Source organism: Melozone crissalis, unplaced genomic scaffold (assembly GCF_028551555.1).
Source record: "Melozone crissalis strain CALT ecotype California unplaced genomic scaffold, PUWL_Pcris_2 ptg000293l_1, whole genome shotgun sequence".
Classification (NCBI taxonomy): domain Eukaryota; kingdom Metazoa; phylum Chordata; class Aves; order Passeriformes; family Passerellidae; genus Melozone; species Melozone crissalis.
Genome location: NW_026536045.1, coordinates 23035 through 43344, shown reverse-complemented (window position 1 = coordinate 43344; position 20310 = coordinate 23035). Strand labels below are relative to the sequence as shown.

Genomic DNA, 20310 nt, shown 5'->3' with positions numbered 1-20310 from the left:
TCTGTGCAGAACCATTGCACAAATTTTCTCTTCTAGAACATGCCCATTTTTGTATGCTGTAGATGAATACTCTGGATTTTATAGAATACATGGGGTTTTTTTCTTAAGGTTTTTGGGAGAACTCTCAAGTTTATTTCTGTTTGTATTTTATATCTAGCATGTATACAGTTTTTTTATTATTATTTTTCTTCAGTAAATACTTAGGGAAAAAATACCTAAGCATTTTTTAATCCTTTGGGATATTGTGATTAATATTCTTAGAAAGAAAACCTTGTTGAACAAGTGTGAAAACACAGAGAGAGGGAAAATAGCATAAAAGTCTTTTAGAGCAGGGTGTGTAATAAAGACTGCAGACCTTAGTAATTCCTCCAAGTGCAGAATTAGCAAGATATATTACTGTGATAAATAGGTATGATTTGTGCTGATAAAGATTGAAACAGTAATCAATAATGATACTGTAATTAATATTTGAGAATAATAAAATAGTTAAAAGTTGTGATGCCAAGGAGGAGAGGGAGAGGAGGGGCTCCACGCCCCCCAAAATGAGCCTTGCTTGGTCTTATCCTAGGCAAGCTGTTACAGCTCCAGAGCTCAGTCTCCTAGGGGACTGGGTGCCAGAAGCCAGCTCGCTCTCAGACCAAGGCCGCAGGACAGCCCTAGCAAGCAGGGAGTATTCAGCTCTTAGTGATTAGGCAGCTCTTGTGATTTCAGCATTGCTTGCTAGGTAGCTTTTCCCTTGGCCTAAGGCTCCAGCAGACAGTAGAGAGAGAAGAAGATGCCGGCTATTCCACAAGTATGGCTTTAATGGAGGGGTTCGTGAAGGGTCTCAGCTCTTCTTCTTCCGAGTTAGTAGGGGTACAGTATGCTACTTTTATACCCTTGGCCCAGATCCAATCCTGACCAATGGCAAAGGTGTTAGAGTGACCATAAGTGACCAATAGTAGGGTTAACAACATATTGCCTTACATGGCTATAGGGATAAGGTACAAGGCGGATGTCCCTGGAGACAGGAAACTTCTTTGCCGCTGTGTCAGCTTTCTATTCTCCAAGGGGCCCTGGCTAAAGCTGAGGGGTTTACTACACCCCCCCTTCCCAGCAGATGTTCTCAAGGACCACAGGAAACAAGCTGAAGATACAGTTTCTTAAAATGACCAAGAACCTGGTTGGGTACCATAAAATGCTAATTATAAGGGATTTATTGCCTTGATATGTAGATGCAGTGATACGTTAGTCTTGGCTTACATTGTACTGGCTTGATGCGCATGTGTAACCCAAAGGTGAATTAAAAGACAAAGAGGAAGAGGAGAGGTCTTCATCCAAAACGACCCCCAAAGACTTGTGTGAACACCAAACCGAGTGGTGGCGCATGCGTGATAAGGGTGGTAATGAGGGCGGAGATAGAGATATGATGAACCGAAAATGAGAAGAGATGGTATTGACACAGGACATATAAGGGGTGATTTTCATTTGGCAAGCTTGTACGTGAGGTGGCAAGAGTCCCAGAACTCTGCCCTCCGTACCCCGCGGTTATCGTTTGTTTATGCGCTATTATTGGAACCAAATTATCTCTTATTTTTATCAAATTATATTGTATCAAATTTTAATTTTTTTTATTTTAACTATTCAATTAAAATTGTTACTACTTTTAATATTGTTTAGCTTTTTTATGATGGGATAATTGAGCAAACGTAACAATTTTGGTGCCGATACCCGGGACTCTTTTAAATCCGGGGAGGTGGATAGCTTCTGGGAAGGAGCTCCCCACCAGACTTTTAAGTGGTCCCAAGGCTAGACCACTCTCCCTTGGGAAAAGAGAGTCTTTTTTACAATAATGCATAAGCAAATTAGTTTTTAAGAGCACGCAAGAGAGGCTCCCATCAGAGTGCCGGCTTGTAGGAGAGAGAGTACCCATAGAAAACTGCCTTGTGCACAAAGACCCTTGTGAGAAAAGGAGGCTGTGAGTATCATGAGGTTTTGGGTTGGGGGGCGGCTGTATGCATGTGTGAGTGTGTGTGGAGTGTCTGAGATGGGGGCTGGGCAGTCTCGGACCCCCGAAGCGAGTGGGACCTCCCAGTACCGCGTTTTCACGCTGTCCGAGAGGAGGCCAGCCGGGAAAGGAGGGAAATGAAAGAAAAGTGAATGAGTGGGGACCCCGGGAGGGTTTGACCCAGGGGGAAGGAGGGGATCCCTGGTCCAGGCACCTGTGGGAAGGTCCTTGGGCAGGAGGGATTGACTCAGTGGGGAGACTGAGAGAGTGAATGAAGAGGTTCAATTTCTTTGGATGGGTTGGTAGCAGGCAATTTAGTATGTGATTAGATGGTGAGAGGACGGGGCTAATAGATTGAGAAAGAGGAAGAGATAGGAGTGGAACAAGTAGATTGCAGAGGGAGAGATAGGAGTGGAACAGGTAGATTAAAAAGGCAGTGTGGCAGAGTAGTAAGTGAGGAAGTTGAGCCACGAGGTGAGTGTGGGAAACTAAGACTCTCCTGGTACCAGGGATTTCTTAGTTTGTTGCCGCCAGAAATGGGTCAGGGAAAAAGTAAGTTCCTTGACCCAGGGGCTGCGAATTGTAGGAAAAATTCGCAGTGGTTTGAGGTATCTGGGAACCGTGAGGGGGGTTCTCGGGGGGGGAGCATTCCTCAGGACAGCCCACTGGGGATGATGATACGGTTTTGGGATGAATGAGAATCCCAAAGGAGAAAAAGTAAACAGAAAATAGTTAAGTATTACATGTTTAAATGGACAAAAGAAATGATCCAGAAAGATAATTTATATTGGCCCAAGTTCAGATCATTTGAGGATTGGATTTGCCAGGCTCTAAATATGTATGTGAGTTCAAAAGACCCTGTTAACCAGGAAGAGAGTAAGTATGCTGCCTTTTAGAGTCCTGAGGGGCGGCATCAGGAAGAAGCTGGAAAAATTAAAAGACTGGCAGGACAGGGGACTTCAGGAGTTACTGAGAGAAGCACAAAGGGTGTGTGTGAACAGAGATGAGAAAAAGCAGAAAGCAGATGCCAGAATTTTGGTGGTGGCAGTTAGAGAAATGCAGGCAGCTTTGAATACAGAAAAAAAGAAAAAAAAGAAAAAAAATCTGCCGGGAAAAACAAACTGCAGATGTCAGGATCTATTTTTAAGAACACGGGACCTGTGTGTTTTTTCCCGCCACAAGAAAGGGCACTTAGGAAATTCTTGCCCTGCCTTGAAGGGTGCAGGACCCACCTGTTTTTACTATTATAAAAAGGAGCACCTACAAAAAAAGTTGCGGGAAGAAACAGCACGATGAGGAAAGTTTTCAGGGAGGTCAGAGGCTCTGTTTAATGAAGGCGACAGAAACGCCACCAGAAGAGCCCTTGATAAGTTATATTTTTAGTAAATATAGGAGTTTCTCAGTCGACAGTGACAAAATTACCCCAGGGATGTGAGATAAGTCGTGAGCGAGTTTCAGTAATCGGAATTACGAGAGAAGCTTTCCCTGTTCCTGTAATAAAAGGAGTGCAAATTAAAACAGATGACAAATTTGGAGTAAATGATTTATTGTTGTTATCAGAGGCCAAGAATAATTTGTTAGGCAGAGATCTAATAATAGCCTTAAATTTACAGATAAAACCCTGTGAAGGAAAACTTAAAATTTATTCTTTAACTGAAGAAGATAATCTAGAAATTAATGACACGGGTTGGCATTCAGGTGAAGTGGGAAAAAGTTGAGGGTAAAGGAGTCTGGTCCCCTTAGTCCCTCCTGGTCAGCACAAGCCTGTGAATTGTATGCATTACTCTGTGCATTATTAATACTAAAAGGGCAAGAAGGGACTATTTATACAGACTCCAAATATGCTTTTAGCGTAGTACATACTTTTAGAAAAATTTGGAAAGAAAGGGGACTTATAAGCACTCAAGGGAAAGGGTTAGTACACGGGGAATTGATAATTCAGATACTTGAAGCTTTAAAAGGCTCAAAGAAAATAGCAGTAGTTCATGTAAAGGAACACCAGAGAGGGAGGGATATTAGGATCAGAGAAATAATTTGGCTGATGAAGAAGCAAAAAGAGTGACCTTAAGAAAAAGAGATACTGAAATAATGATCTTACAAAAAATAGAAATTCAGCAGGAGACACTTTCCCTTCCGCTAGCAGAACTGGCAACTATAAAGAAATTAGGAGCAACATTTAAGGAGGGAAAGTGAGTTTTTCTTGATGGCAGGATTATGATGCCAAAACCAGTGGCACATTAGATCTTAGATAACTTGCATAGACAGACACACTGGGGAACAAGAGCCTTTTGTGATCACTTTTTAAAATTTTATGGGTGTATAAGGATATTTGAAATTGGAAAGCAAATTACCCAGGGGTGTCTCACCTGTCAAAAAGTAAAAAAGAAAGTGTTAAAAACCCCTCCCTCTGGAGGATGCAAAAGAGCCTACAAGCTATTTGAAAAGATCTAGGTTGATTTTATAGAATTGCCTAAAGTGGGTCGGTGGAAATATTTGTTAGTTATAATAGATGAATTAACTCAGTGGGTTAAAGCATTTCCAGCAGCTCGGGCTACAGTTCAAACTGTTGCTAAAATATTGTTGGAACATGAAATTCCAAGAATGTGATAATATGGTGGGATTTAAGTTGATTTATATTAACCCTGATTTATTAAGAATGAACTAGGCATCCTGGATGGCTGCTAACCGCAATTCCCTTGAGCTCGGAGGCAGAAGAACGCCGGTGGAAAAAGAATAAAAGACTTTCTGAATCAGTGGGAATGGCCTAAAAAGATTGAAGATCTCCTCCAGGGTCATGCACCAGCAACATCATTAGAATTGATTACAGAACTGCAATTCCAGAAACTGCGATTGATAACAGCTGTTGTTGAAAGAGAGCGGAGACAAGTAAAACATTGGGAGTGCAGTAAACATGGTTTAAAGTGTCGTCCCTGAATATGTATTGTTTGCACACTTTGCTTTAACTCATGGTGGAAAGTAAGAGAGAAGAAAAGAAGAGACAATTTATTTGCTTGCTTTGCTATGATTATGTATTTAGCCAGCTAACTATAGAACGTATTGTTAATAATTTTTTTTGGGATACCTTTGAGACTGGGAGATGAGACCCTTCCAGCAGCAATTAGATTAATAGAAAACTTAGATCAATTGGTTCTTGCTATATTTGCTATAGCACAAAAAAGAGAACGAGCAACTCATAATATTATAGACCAGTGTCTCAAAATTGATAGTTGTGGCGGAGAAGAAGTCTATACACCACATCATAGGCGCATTCCAGGGGCACATTGGCGCCGCGAGTGTGCCTATTGGAGATGGTGACTTAATGCACTCCCCGCCCCTGAAGCACAAAATAATTAGAAAAATCTTCTTGTAGTTGGCACATCCCTGAAATTTTGGAAAATACAGGTTTATGGTATTCCGGCCTAATCTTTTCCCTGTTCTTTTTGTTTTAATTATTGCTTCTTAACCAGCTAGAACTGGGAAACGGCATTTAAAAAGAGACAAGCAAACTCTGTGGGGCTATGGGTACCAAAAATACTAAAAGCACCGGTGACTAGATGCCGGGATATTACCTTTGCTACTGAGAAGACTGGCATCTCGGCCCTTGGCTGCAACCCAAGGGGCCTTGAGAAAGGTAAAATGGTAGATTTCCTAAGGATTATTTTCACTGTGATCATTCTGGTACCCTGGGCAGTTGGCCAAAGCCAGAAAGCCACACTGGACAGAGTTTCAGCAATGAAAAAGCAAACAAGGCAAAAACCAAGTCCCAGCAATTGCAACATTTGTGACTATTGTAATCAACCTGTGTGGATTAAGGACAAGGTGGAATCTGTGTTTGTAACACACCCATATGCTAGTTCTGCCTGCTACAATCGCAGCAGTGTTATAGATGTTTGTATTAAGGAAGGAAAGATGTATTGGGTAGAAAAAAAATTGGGATATAATGGACGAGCTCCTTATCCCCCTAGTAATCAGATTGGCCCTCAATATGAAAGGTTTTTTTGTTTTGAAAGAAATCATAATAAAGATGATCCAAGTATAAGAATAGGAGGCCGGGCACTAAAAGAAAAATTGAAAAAGAAAATAAAAGAAAAAAAAAGAAACAAAGGGGAATAGAAGAAAGAACAAGAAAAAAGAGTCAACAGAATTAGCTGAATTGTATGAACAGCTAAAACAGTACTTCAAAGATTGGAATTTGCCAGCCTTGAATAAGAATCGGTTTGTAGGATTGATGCAAAGGAATGCTACAGAATTGGAATTATCCAAATGTGAGATTTGTAGAGGTCTAAAAAATGGCTAAAAGATGGCCGTAGAAAAGTGAGAGCTTAGCTCCAGAGCAATTTTTAAAGTAGAACCACACCCAAATTTCTGGAACATTGAAGAGACCTGAAGGATGGATTTTAAGCCATCAAGTAATTGGAACCATTTGTATAACTTGAGAAGGAAGGAAATTTAATAAAATAGTAGGGCATACTCCTTGTAAATCCACGTTGGTGGTTAATATGGATAATCATTCAAAAATTTGGCGACCTGAAAACCCCATTGGATATTGGGGACCAATAAAAGAAATAAATTGTGAATAAGATTAACAGATTAATGTATGCTGGTACAGAAGTCCTGGAGCTAACCCCTACCAGTCCATCAACGGCCTGAGGTCTTATTGGGAACAACCTGAGAAAACTGATAAGAAATGGAAAGCCCCAGATGGGATATATTAAATTTGTGGGCAACGAGCATACAGTGAGTTATCTCAAAAATGGGGAGGAACTTGTACTTTGGGAGTAATACAACCCTCCTTCTTTGTTTTACTGAGGTCTAGGAGCAATGTGCTAGGAACTCCACTGTATGAAACCCTGCAGTGGAATAAAGGAGATTTGAATTTAAATTTTCCAACAGCAGGAGGGAATCAAAACTGGGGAGAGGACAAATAGCCTGCAGAACGAATTATAGCATATTATGACCCAGCAACATGAGCTCAGGATGGGTCATGGAGATATAGGACCCCAGTTTATCTGTTGAATCGATTAATAAGGCTCCAAGCAGTAGTAGAGGTGGTGTCAAATCGCACCTCCGATGCTTTAAAAATATTGGCCAGGCAATATACATGAATGTGGGTGTTTGTGTACCAAAACAGGATCACCCCAGACTATCTGTTAGCAAAAGAAGGAGGAGTTTGTAGGAGATTTAATGAATCTGAGTGCTATGTAGAAATTAATAATTATGGAGAAGCTATCACAGAACTTGCAAAAAAGATTAAAAGAGTAGCTCATGTGCCGGTACAAAAGTGGAATTCAATCTTGAAAACAGATTGGTGGGGTAACCTCTTTAGAAGTGTTTGGAGGAAAATGTTAGAGTTCATGTTGTTATGCTCAATTCTAGGACTTATGTTTCTGCCTTGTATGATTTTGTATTTTATTAGGCTAATTCACTCAGTGATTCAAAAGATGCAAATTTCAACAATGTCTCTAGATTCAGAATCAGCAGAAAAAGGAAAACCAAGATCTATAATGGTATTAAAAGCTAAATCAACCCCTGTTAAAGACAAAAAGGACTTAAAAAGATTGAAATAGACCAGGACATGCTAACTAAACTTGAAAGTGTGAAAGACTAGAAGCAGTAATAGAAATGCTAGAAAAGTTTGAAGCTGAAAAGGGACAACAAGAAAACCAAAATTCTGAAAAATATAGAAGACATCAGGGCACAGCTTTGTAAATGTAGCACCAATCATAATGATCAAAAAGAGAAATGAGAGATTTGTGATAAATAGGTATGATTCGTGCTGATAAAGATTGAAGCAGTAATCAATAATGATACAGTAATTAATATTTGAGAATAATAAAATAGTTAAATGCTAAAGAAGAGAGGGAGAGGAGGGGCTCCACCCCCCCCCCCCCCCTTCCCAGCAGATGTTCTCAAGGACCACAGGAAAGAAGCTGAAGATACAGTTGCTGAAAATGACCAAGAACCTGGTTGGGTACCAGAAAATGCTAATTATAAGGGATTTATTGCCTTGATATGTAGATGCAGTGATACGTTAGTCTTGGCTTACATTGTACTGGCTTGATGCGCATATGTAACCCAAAGGTGAATTAAAAGACAAAGAAGAAGAGGAGAGGTCTTCATCCAAAATGACCCCCAAAGACTTGAGTGAACACCAAACCAAGTGGTGGCGCATGCGTGATAAGGGTGGTAATGAGGGCGGAGATAGAGATATGATGAACCGAAAATGAGAAGAGATGGTATTGACACATGACATATAAGGGGTGATTTTCACTTGGCAAGCTTGTACGTGAGGTGGCAAGAGTCCCAGAACCCTGCCCTCCGTACCCCGCGGTTATCGTTTGCTTATGTGCTATTATTGGAACCAAATTATCTCTTATTTTAATCAAATTATATTGTATCCAATTTTATATTTTTTTTATTTTAACTATTCAATTAAAATTGCTACTACTTTTAATACTATTGGGTTTTTTTATGATGAGATAATTGGACAAACATAACACTTTCCATTTTCATTTCACCTGTGGAAAGCTGTTTCACTTCCCCAGGAATCTTCTCCACACTCCTGTCTGCCCTTTTCAAGAACCTTTCCTGGAGAACGAGGTGCAGCTTCTGTCACAAGATGTGCCCCCAACTGCAGCTTCTCTTGTCTTTCCACACCGTGAGCAGCATGACTTCTGCAGCAAAGCCAGACAAATGTTTGGATTCCTTGGCAACTTGTCCTTTCTTTTCCTTGTGGGCTGGGCAGTTGTGCCATTGCTGAGTTTTTCATTGTGCCTGTTCTAACCCAAGAAAACAGGAGGTTTTGTTGGGGACTTGCTGGGGAATGCAAGCCTGATCGAATGCAGAAAGAATCTCCAGGACACTCTGGGAGCTCCCCGGGCTGGGCTCAGGTTCCCGCTGGGACTCTGCAGAGGGCAGGGCTCCAACTGGGATCAGCAGCAGTGCAAAATACCTCTGGGCATCTCCATTTTCTGCTGCTCCGAGGAAGCAATGAAGGCAGCCAACTTCAGTATTTTCGTTCTCCTGGTGGATTTTTTCATTTGATTTGCCACTCCAGAGGCAATTTCTGTGATGGTCTCTGTAGGTTGATTCTATTTCAACAGCACCAGCAGCAGGGCTGTGTTTGAGTGCTGCAAAAGTGGTCTGTGATGCTTTCATTCCCCTCGACTTGGTGCTCAAGGACTTGTGAGCATTTCAGTCTCTGCTAATCATGATGCCTGTGACAAAAACACTGAGTTCACCATCACAAAAAGCACAGTGGGCAGCAGTGATTGAAAGAGGCAAGTGCAGTTGTACTGATAAAATTCAGGTGGCAAGCAGAAGAGGGCCAAGAGCAACCGTGATCTCCAATTGCCAAGGCAAAGGCACCAGCAGCCTCCTGCTGTCAGCTCAGGGTGAGTGAAAAGAGCCTTGAAAACAGCGCTGGAGCCAGATCCTTTCTTCCTCTGAGGGCTGGCTCAGGGCAGCACAGGCGGGCCCTGAGCAGTCAGGGCTGTGTGTGGGTGATTGCTGCTCTGCTCCAGAATTGAGCTGTTAAAAGCCCTTGGGAGCCGAGGCAGGAGCAGGCGGGAAGGGGCCGGCGCTGCTGCTGCTCCTGGCCGGGAGCCCCGGCTGGGCCGGGCCGGCGCCCCCTGCGCTGCGGCTGCTGCTGCTGCCAGAGCCGGGCGGGACTCGGGGACAGGGAACGGACACGGGGGGACAGCAAAGGCCTGGCGGCTGCAGGGATGGTGGCGCTGGGGCCAGCGCCAGCACAGAGCTTCAGCCCGCAGTTAACCCCGAGGGAAATGCTGGGGAAACGCTCCATTTCAGCTTTCTTTGCTTGTTGCTGTAATGAAGGGACTGAAATGAAAGGGGAACAAGCAGGGCCCGACCCCTCCTCTGGGAGGAGCCCCAGGACTGGGCCTGTAAGGGGCCGCGAGGGGCTGTGAGGGGCCGTGAGGGTGTTATGAATCAGAAGCTTGACTAGTCCAATATTCAAGCAGCAATCAATTTATTATTTAATATGGTAAAGTATGAGCAATACAGCGCCAGGTACAGTGGGGGAAGTTTTCCCTCCAACTGCATACCGCTAATTGATGGTTACAGGTATTTACAGGGGTACCCATCAGTTTTTTTCAGCAGTTTCTATTTCCAATCTTTTACTCATCAGCAATTTTTATTCCAAATTATTACATCACAATTCTATAAACTATTGTGATTTTAATTTCTCAGGATCTATCTCAAAGGAGTATCCCCAGATGGTGACGGTCCAGTTTCCAAAAGAAGAAAGACTAATTCCATCTGGTGGAGTCCAGCTCCCCAGATATGGGTCCACCTTTTAATTGCAGAGACTCCAAATCTCATAACAGTGATGTCCAGCTTCCCTTTGGTCGAAACCATAAAGCCTTGAGGTGATGTTCGTCTTCCTTTTTCAAGCTGTTTTTCTCTGCTTCAATAAGGCGTGAGATAAGCATATTTCCTTTATATATATTCCAAAGCTACAGTTTCAATAATACAAGTAATATTCTAAAATTATACTTCAAAAGGTTATTATTGCAGAACTCTTTATGGATTAAATGCAAGCAAAAAGCAACATCTATAACACTTTAATTCAAATGGTCCTAAATCAACTAGGGTTAATTTGCAAACAAAAGATAGGTTCAAAAGTCTTTTTCCATGCTTTATTTTCCTCAGTTATTACTAGAATTCACAACTATCCCATTGTCGGTATCCACACATTTCTCATTCACAAGTACACACGTTGCCTGTTTGTACCTGACACGAAACACAGCTTTGCATCTCACAAGGGGTTGTGAGGGGCCGTGAGGGGCTGTGAGGGGCCATGTGGGGCTGTGAGGGACCATGAGCAGCTGTGAGGGGCCCTTGCCCCTCTATGGAGACCTGTCATTCCTGTCCAGGAACCCATGGCTGAAATGGAATTCCACCCCAAAACTCCCCATATACCCAAGGGTTGCTTTCAGACAAAAGCTGCAAGGACAGACAGGTCTGGCTTGCCTTGGCCTCTGGGGACTGCTTCTCATGTGCCTTCAAAACCCTGGAGTTCTGTGATTTCCTTCCTATAGGAAAGAACTGTCCCCATTGTCCAGGTGCTCCTGGCCTCAAGCACTTGACCACTATACAGGGATGCAGTTTGACAAGAAAGTCTCACAGATATGTATGCTTGGCTGAAAGATTTTTGAATGTAATGTCTGAAGACGAATATAAATGAAAGCAAGTTTTGATATAAAAGAAAAGAATTGATGAGCCAGTCTTTTTGGATAGCTAAGAAGGCAAAGTGTATGTTAGTTAGAAGGGGTTTTTATGGCTTAGAGCAAAGGATAAGCCCACCTCAAACAAGAAGATTTTACCAAGCAGAAAGATAGCACAGGCAAACAAGTCAGCAAATTTTGCAAGTAGAAAAAAGGTCTCAGAATTTTCCACTGCAAGAAAACTGGAAAACAACTTTTAGCTTAAACTTTATTGTACTAACTTTTAGTGATTGGAGAATAGTAACATGAATATGGTAATGATAGTAGTTATGATTGGCTATAGGTAAAAGTTAAGGTATAGATTGGTTCTATTTTGTGAAGATGCTCAGCAAAGAAAAGTATATAATGCATTTGTAACCTAAACTAAGGGTCTCCAGGCCTGCAGCTGGAGCTGACAGCTGTAGCACAGCTCTGTCACCCATGACTCTGGACTGCTGTATCACCTTGGATACAATAAACTGCACTTTGAAGAGCCGCCTGGAGCCCCACATCCCTCATTACAGCTCTCACAAACTGGTGTTGCCCGGAAGTGCCAGTGCCCAGATCCAGAAATTTCCTGGTGCTGGTGCAGCCCAAGTGCAGCAATTTGCAGGCAAAAACCCCCAAAATCTGGCAATTTTCCACTGCTGGCTCTGTTGCTGCCCAGACCTGGAGTTTCCCAGCACTGCCATTGCCCAGATGCAGAAATTTCCCAGTGCTGGCAAAGCCCAAGTGCAGCAATTTGCTGGCACAGAAATCCAAAACCTGGCAAATACCTGGGGCCGGCACCACCCAGATTTGGTGTTTTCCAGCACTGCCAGTGTCCAAACATGGCATGGCAATTTTCTGGTGCTGGCACAGCCCAATTCCAGCAAATTGCTGGCAAAGAAAGCCTAAATCAAGCAAATACCTGGATTTAAAAGGTATTTAAAGCAACCCAATCTCATGTTTGCTGACACTGCCAGTGCCCAGATCCGGAATTTTTCAGATGCCTGCACAGCATAATTCCAGCAATTTGCTGGCAGAGAAGGTTCGCATTTGGCAATTTCCCGCTGCCAGCACATTCCCCACCCAGATCTGGTGTGCACTGGCACTGCCAGTGCCCACATCTGGCAATTTCCCGATGCCAGCAAAACCCAAAGGCAGCAATTTTCTGGCAAAGAAAGCCCAAACTTGGCAGCGTCCAGATCTGCTGTGTTTGGGTTGGTTTAAAAGAAGGAGACCTCGGCTTAAGGCTGTGGGAAAACCCTCTTTAGGGTGAGCAGGAGCTCCCGCCCATAATCCTCTTGTTCAGTTATGCAGATTGTTACTAGAAAGTTCTGAGTTCTCTTTGCTACCATTGGTTACTTTTTGCCCCAAAATTGTAATATTCTTAATCATTCCTTCCTCTTGGATCCTTCCCTCAGATCCCACCTTAACCCCTCCCCATAAATAAATGTATAAATATCCCTGCTAGATCCTGGACCCAGGCTTTTTTCTGCTTCTCTCTCTGTACTGTGCACGCCATGCTGTTTGTTGTGTTTGCCTTCAGTAAAGTTCTGTTTCCACACAACCAGATGAAAGCAGTCTCTGTCTGTAAAGTGGCCAGAGCTGGTTCTCAGAGAAACCACTGGTCAACGGTCCGGACGAGGACCAGAAGGTTTCACTGGTGTTTGCTGGCACTGCCAGTGCCCCGATCTGGAAATTTCCCTGTTCCAGCACCACCCATGTCCAGCAATTTGCTGGCACAGAAAGCTAAAACCTGTGGCAGCTTCCTGCTACTGGGTCTGGCACCACCCACATCTTGCGTTTGCTGCACCAGTGCCCAGATTTGGAAATTTCCTGGTGCCAGCAGAGCCCAAATCTGGCAGATTTCTGTCACTGGCAATGACACCACCCAGATCTGGTGTTTGCTGGCAGCGCCAGCACCCAGATCTGAAAACTTCCTGGTGCTGGCACAGCCCAAGTCCAGGGATTTGCTGGCACAGAAAGTCAAACTTTGGATATTTCCAGGTTCTGGCATCAACATCATCCAGATCTGGTGTTTGCTGGGACCGCCAGTGCCCAGACTTGGAAATTTCCTGATGCCTTCACAGCCCAGGTCTAGCAATTTGGTTTTAGCTAGCTGCGGCAGAGAAGTTCCTCGGACTGTGACTTTCCTTTTTCTTGGAATTGTTTAAACCCGCTCTGGAGGGAAGTCTTTTCCTCAGCTAGTAGGGGGAGGGGCCACTGGAACTTGCTTTCTAGACTGACCCCTTTTGGAGGTTTCCTCCCAAAATTTGCCTGAAACCAGCACAAACAGTCACAATGCAAACTTCACCAGTGGCACAACTCCCCAGCCCAGCAGGAAAAGAACGGACATGTAAAGTTCTCCTAACATTTGTCCTGCTTTGCTGCAAAAGTCCTGCTGCACACACTGTGCACTGTGGAAAGCTAAGAGAAGCTGCAGCTGGTGGCAAATCTTGTGACAGAGGCTCAACCTTGTTCTCCATGAGAGATTCTTGAGAAGAGCAGACAGCAGATGATTCCTGGAAAACTGAAACAGCTTTCCAGAAGGGAAATGAGGATGAAAGAAAAAATCCAAGATGTTTTCCTCTATTTATTTCTATGCTCCTCTTTTCCATGTTGCACTGCTTCTCCATCCCATTCATTCCAAATGCACCTCACCTCTAAAATCTGTGACTTGGCAAGTTTTAGACACTCTAAAATCCCATGAGCTACACACAGTTTTCCTTTCCACACAGGAAAGCAACACTGGAGGTGTAAGTGCAGTGCTTGGGTCAGGTAGGAATCCTACCCCAAGGGAAGGTGGCCCGGCAGTGTCTGACCCTCAGCAAGGACAATGCACAGCAGCGAGGAAGGGGATTGCTGTGCCAGTGTGCAGGAGTCAGGGCTCTGCATCTGGGCTCAAGGCTGCAAAGTTCCCGTGTTTGGGCAGACGGAGGGGCTGTCCCCGGGGCGCGCGGGGCTCGAACGTGGGGCTCGTGGGGCGAGCGGGGAACGGACACGGGGACGAACGGCCCCGGTGCTTCAGTTGCAGCAGCGGCAGCGGCGGCGGCAGCAGCAGCGGCGGCAGCAGTAGCGGCAGCAGCAGCAAAACAGATAGTTTTGAATAGTCTTTCTCTCTCTCTCTCTTTCTCTTTCTCTCCCTTTTCCGCTGTCGGGCACCCTACTCTCGGGGTCCCTTGCCCAGCGTCCCTCTCCTCTCCCCGCCTCCCTCTCCCCTGCCGGGCTCGGCCATGGCCCCGGCCCGCCCCCGGCCCCGGGCGGGGCTGCCCCGTGCCCGGCCCCGGCCGTCCCGCCGCGGTCTCGCCTCCGCCCGGCTCTGGCCGTACTGGCGGTGGCGCTGCTGGGCGGGCATCAGTGCCTGGGGCGGGGGCGGCATCGCCGCCCTTTGCCTCCGCCTGGCCCGAGCCCGGCCCCAGACCCGACGCAGGGTCCAGTCCCGAGCCCGGCCCCGGCCCCGGCCCCGGCCCCGGCCCCGGCCCCCGCTCCTCCCGCGGCCCGCGGAGGACACAGGCGGCGCGGCCGCTCCCGCCGCCTCCGCTGCGGCTTCCCCGGCCCGAGCTCCGCCGCTCGGCAGCGCGGCCGCCAGCCCCGAGCCTCCCGTGCCGCGTTCCGAAGATGGAACGCGTGGGCATGGCCGGCCCGGGGCGGGTGAGGGGCGCTCGGGGGCCGTTGCTGGCCCCGGGCCGAGCGCTGACAGCCGCGTCCCGCCCGCAGGGACGGCGCAGGAGGCCCTGCAGGAGCGGTACAGGCTGGGATCGCTGCTGGGGCGCGGCGGCTTCGGCAGAGTCTTTGCGGCCACGAGGCTCTCGGACGGCGCCCCGGTGAGCGGCGGGGCCGGCGGCGGGCGCAGGAGGAGGGGATGGAGGAGGAGGAGGGCGGAGGGCGGAGGATGGGGCTGGCAGTGCGGGCGGCGAGCTCACCCCGCTGCTGCCCTTGGCTTGCAGGTGGCCATCAAAAGGGTGCCACGGAACCGCGTCCGGCACTGGGGCGAGCTGGTGAGTGAGCGGGGCCAGCAGCCGGGGCTGCCGGCCGGGGATGAGCCGGCGCCCGGCACGGTGGGAGCCACCAGGACGCCCCGAGAGAGAGCGGGCGTGGGGCCAGCGCAGGGCGCAGAGCATCCCGGGCTGGCTGAGGGCTTCCCCAGGCCTGGCACGGCATCGGCCCCACTGACGGCATCGTGCTCCTCCCGCAGCCCGACGGCACCAGCGCCCCGCTGGAGATCGTGCTGCTGGCAAGGGTGTCCACTGGCTTCCCCGGTGTGGTCCAGCTGCTGGAGTGGCTCGAGCTCCCCAACTGCATCGTGATGGTGCTGGAGCGGCCAGAGCGGTGTCAGGACCTGCATCATTTCATTCGGGCACGGCGGTTCCTGCCTGAGGAGGTGGCACGGGAGCTGTTCCGCCAGGTGCTGGAGGCCGTGCGGCACTGCACCAGCTGCGGGGTCCTGCACCGCGACATCAAACCAGAGAACATCCTGGTTGACCTGGACACCGGGCAGGCCAAACTGATTGACTTTGGCTGTGGCACCTACCTGCAGGACACAGTCTACACTCACTTTGCAGGTGAGCCTGCAGAGGCCTGTGCTCCCGCTGCTGACATCTCATGGCCCAACATCTCCCAGCCCAAGCTGGCTGTGGCAGCGGGGATTCTCCCTTTTGCTGCCAGTCAGGGCACTAAATCTTCAGCTGAGTTGCTTTAGAGCAGGGCTGGGTGGGCAGCCATCTTCCAGCCCTGCTGGCAGCCTTTGCCAGCCACTCTGCCCAGGACTAGGGCTGGGCTGAGGCAGCCAACCCAACCAAAAGCCCCGTGGGTTGGGGTAGCAGAGAGGGAGGGCGGAACCTTTGCCCCAGCCACTTTGGTATGCAGATGACAGGAAGGGCTTGGGCTGCTTCACTCGCCCTGTTTCCCTTGGCTTCATAATATTTTTGGGGAAATGCAGGCAGGGAGGATAAGGGCATGTTTTTTCCCCAGCATGGAGTGGGTTTTTCCTTTGCATGTCATGGTCAGGCCTAGCCAGGGCTGCCCTCTTCCAACACCAGAGGCTTCTTTTCCAACCCTAACTTTGTGCACAAGTCCCAGATGCTGGCGAGAGGGCAGTGGTCACCCTGTGTGCCCCTGATGCAGCCCCTGCACACCCAGGGATGCTGGGGCCAGGCTCTGGGAGCAGCAGCATCCCCCTGCTGAACTCCATCTGTATTCCATAGGAACACTGTCCTACAGCCCCCCGGAATGGAACGACTTTGGCTGGTACCATGGCGAGGCAGCAACAGTCTGGTCCCTGGGCATCCTACTGCACCAGATGGTCTGCGGGGAGCACCCTTTCAGAAGGGGCCAGAACCTCAGCTGGGGCCAGCTCCCGCTGCCACAAGGGCTCTCTCAAGGTGGATCCTCTTCTCTGGGCATGGGGGGAATCCCAGTGCTGGGAGCCAGCAGCGGGCTAGTGGGCATCCCGCTCTGGCAGCTGCTGAGGAGGTGGCACATGTCCTGCTCTCCTCCAAAACAGGGAATTGATGGGAAAGTTTAGGCCCAGCTCTGAGCACATCCAGCATGGCCTGGGCGTGGGAATAGGGGGGCAAAGCAGACAGGAGCCTTCTCTGGCTGACCGGCAGTTTCTGCTTTCTCTTCCCAGAGTGCAAAGACCTGATCAGGTGGTGTTTATCCGTGAACTCCTTGGACAGACCCGCACTGGAAGACCTGTTCTGTGATCCTTGGATGTGGGATATTCCTCTGCCATAGAAGAAGGGAGAGAGCCACAGGCACACTTTGATCCAGGGCCCTGGTAAGTTCCTGCTCCACATATGCCTTGGCAATGAGAAGCAAAGGAACCCAGAGCTTTTTGTGCTGCCTGTGTCACTGCAGCGGGGTCATGGGATGGGAACACACAGCCTTTGTGCTGGGGCTGAGCTGCTCTGCCCAGCACTGGTGGCCGCCATCCCAGCTGGTTTTGCTTGTCCTGGTTCCCTGACAGCTGGGGCCCTGGGCAGAGCCCTGAGAGGCTGGTCTGCCCCCGGGGAAGGAGAAGGAGCCCCTGGAGAAGCTGTACCGGGTGGGGATGCTGCTGCTGCTGCTGCTGCTGCTGCTGCTGCTGGCGACAGCGAGGGTGACATCAAGGATGACAAGCTCTTCCTCAGCTTGGCCACTGGAGGCTGAAGGTGGTGCACTTTGATTCTGGCACCTTCTTCAAAGCCAAACTCCACAGGGAATTTGCAGATGAGTCCCACCCGGGAAATTCTGCCAGATCTGGGCATAACCCAGCGTGGCAGGGAACCAAAGGCTCCCCCTTTGCTGGGGCAGATGCAACTCATTCTTCAGTGGCTGCCCAGCTGCTTTTGGCAGGGTGGGGCATGGGCTGGGGTGGGTACGAAATGGGATTGGGCTCCTGGCCCTGCCAACAGCCCCCAGCACGCACCGTGCCCCGGGCTGGGGCTGGGGCTGGGGCAGCCAGCCCGACACAAAGCCCCATGGTGGGAGCAGAGGTGGGACTCCAGAACCTGTGCAGAGCTGCTTTGCTGTGCAGGCAAGGAAGGGTTTGGGCTGCTCCACTGCCCTTGTTTGCTTTGGGGTCACCGTGATTTTGGGGGGCAGTGCAGGGGGGAAGAGAGAAAGTGTGGGTTTCCCACAGCCATGGCTGGGTTTTTCCCTGGCATGCAGGGGTTGGGCCTTCCTCAAGACCCTGACAGAGATAAGACTTTTTACCAATTTTCTTGTTTTCCCATTTTGTCTCTAAACTCTTTTCAATAATGTGTTGTTTGTTATTCCAGAGGAAGCGTTCCAGGTGGTCCAGTGTGGATGGGGAAGTGCTTGGGAGCAGCTGTGGTGTGGATGGGCCGTGCCCTTGGAGAAGGCTGAGGCCGTGGTTTGGGAGCAGTTTTTCTTGCAGCCGTGGTTGGCGTGAGGTGGGTCCCTGTGTGCTTGGCAGGGTGGGATCAGAGCTTTTGGGAGATGGCAGCGAGCACAGGAGCATCCTGCTCCGGGCAGCTGCTGAGGGCTGGATGTGCTGTGGCTGGCTGCAGGCCAGGCACATGTGCTGCCCTCCTGCTCTGTGCCTTTGGCAGCAGGGATGGGCAGCTCTGGGCACAGCTCTGGGCACAGCCAGCATGGCCTGGTCATCGCAGGCCTTGGCACAAGGGCACAGGAGCCCTCAGCTGACGGGCACTTTCTGCTTTCTCTCCTTGCAGCCGGGCTCTGCGGGTGCTGAGGCTGCTCTGGGCTCTGCCAGGGCTCTGCTGGGCTCAGCCCTGGGCCCAGCTGGGCTGGCTCTGCCCTCACATTGCTCTGACAGCTCTGCATCAGACCAGCCCGTTGCGAGCACAGCGCCTGAGCTTTCTGCTTTGGCAGGTGAGTGAGACTCTGCTGCAGGCCCAGAGATTGCAGCTGGGGACACACATCCAATTGGCAAGGACCCAAACTCTCCACAGTCCCACTGAACGCCTGGATCTGCACAGGGTGCTTTGTCTGTCCCATTCTTCCTTCTTGATTGGCTGGAATTGTGCAATTGCACTTTCTTCCTCCTCTAGAAGTGCCACGAGTGGGCCAAAGCTGGCGAGTGGGCCGTGTTCCTGAGGTACTGCAGTCTGGAGCTGGTGGATGGAGAATTGCCCTTCTGCACTGCCAAACCAGAGCAAAAAGCTGTCAGTGGGACTTCGTGTCTCTAAGAAACTCCTGGCAGTTACAACAGGATTGTGCAGCTCATTTGCAGGGTGAGAAGGAAGGTGATCTTCTAAAGGATTTGGGGTTTGACAGAGTTTCCATTCCCAGTCCTGCTTGGAGCTGGAAGGGCACAAAGCAATTTCCTCTTGCTTCAACCACAATTTCAAATACCAGTGTTGGGAACAAGGCCCAAAATCTTTTAAGAGGCTGCTGAGGTCAGTAAGATGGATCCATGCCATCAGCACATTTACAATGTAAAGAACTGAGTTCTCTTTTGAAAAAGATCATTTACCTCTTAATGCAAAGAATGTGTCTTTGCATTTATGTTTTGTTTTTTTCACTAACATTGTGTTATGTTTTTTCACTAACACTTGGATTTTATTCTTATCTTTTATAATTTACCTAGTTTTTTCCTTTTTCCTTTTTTTCCTTCTAAATAGAAAACATGTCCTACAGAAGAAATGTCCTTTGCTCCTGGTTCCCGTGTGGAGCAGCTCCCTTCCTGCTGGCTGAGCTGCTCAGGCAGAGCCCGGCAGCTCCTGGCTCTGCAGGGCTGAGGCTTTTCCCTGTTTCTGGGCACAGACTGATGGAGCAGCACTGCTGAACACGGGCACACAGAGGGACCAGCAGCAGCTGCCTTTGGCCACCTGAGGCTCCAAGGCCCAAACTCTGAGCAGCCAGGGCTGGAAGAGACTGGCAGGATCTGATCCCTGACTCTGGGCCAGGGCTGCACAAATGACCCCACGGCAGCAGCAGCAGCAGCAACAGCAGCAGCAGCAGCACCAGCAGCAGCAGCAGATGGAGCTGACTTTGAGCACAGCCCCTGCCCCTCTTCCCTCCCGTGTGCAGCAGTGTCACAGCAGCCTGAGGCACCTGGGAGCCCCCAGTGCCAGCAGGGACTGGAGATGGCAGCCCTGGGCTCCTGGAGGCTGTGCAGGGAACGGAGCTGGGCACTCCCTGTCCATGGGGAGCTTCCAGATGGAAAAGGCTGCTGTGCCCAGGCAGCTCCAAGGGCACAGAAAGGAGGCTCTGGAGCACTGGATCTGTGCCAGTGCCACAGTCCTGGGCAGCAGCCACCGAGCCCTGGGGGAACAGAGGGCACAGCAAGAGGGACAGAACCAGGCAAGGGCTGAGACTGGAGAGAGCCAGGCCGCGGAGCAGGAACAGCTGCTCCATTGCACTCTTGGAGAAAGCTCTTGGCTGGTTCAAAGCGCTGAAAGACGTGAAGGGCAGAGAGGAGGCCACAGCAAACAATGCTCCTGTTTGCACAGCCTCCCCTCTCCGTGTCCCAGAAGGAATTGCATGGACTGTGCTCTTCTCTCCGATTCGTCTCGTTCAGCATGAGCAACTCAGCACCAGGAGCTGAAGGAGCTGAAGCCTCAGGCCACAGGAGCTGGGCAAGAGGAGACTTTCTGAGCAAAGTAATGCTGCTAAAATAGCCCCAGCTGAATGCAGTGGATA

The 20310-nt window shown here is 49.0% G+C and overlaps 1 protein-coding gene across 1 annotated transcript in view; it reads left to right on the top strand.

Moving 5' to 3' along the window:
• Positions 1 to 16516, top strand: part of LOC128949772 (serine/threonine-protein kinase pim-1-like) — a gene marked incomplete at its 3' end in the record, with an annotated part of 33469 nt that extends 16953 nt beyond the window's left edge. Inside the window, exons 2-5 of the mRNA XM_054294628.1 lie at positions 14931 to 15023; positions 15147 to 15197; positions 15395 to 15761; positions 16404 to 16516. Of these exons, the coding sequence (XP_054150603.1) occupies positions 14931 to 15023; positions 15147 to 15197; positions 15395 to 15761; positions 16404 to 16516 (624 nt within the window). The remainder of the gene's footprint in view (positions 1 to 14930; positions 15024 to 15146; positions 15198 to 15394; positions 15762 to 16403) is intronic.
• Between the last annotated feature and the right edge of the window lie 3794 nt (positions 16517 to 20310).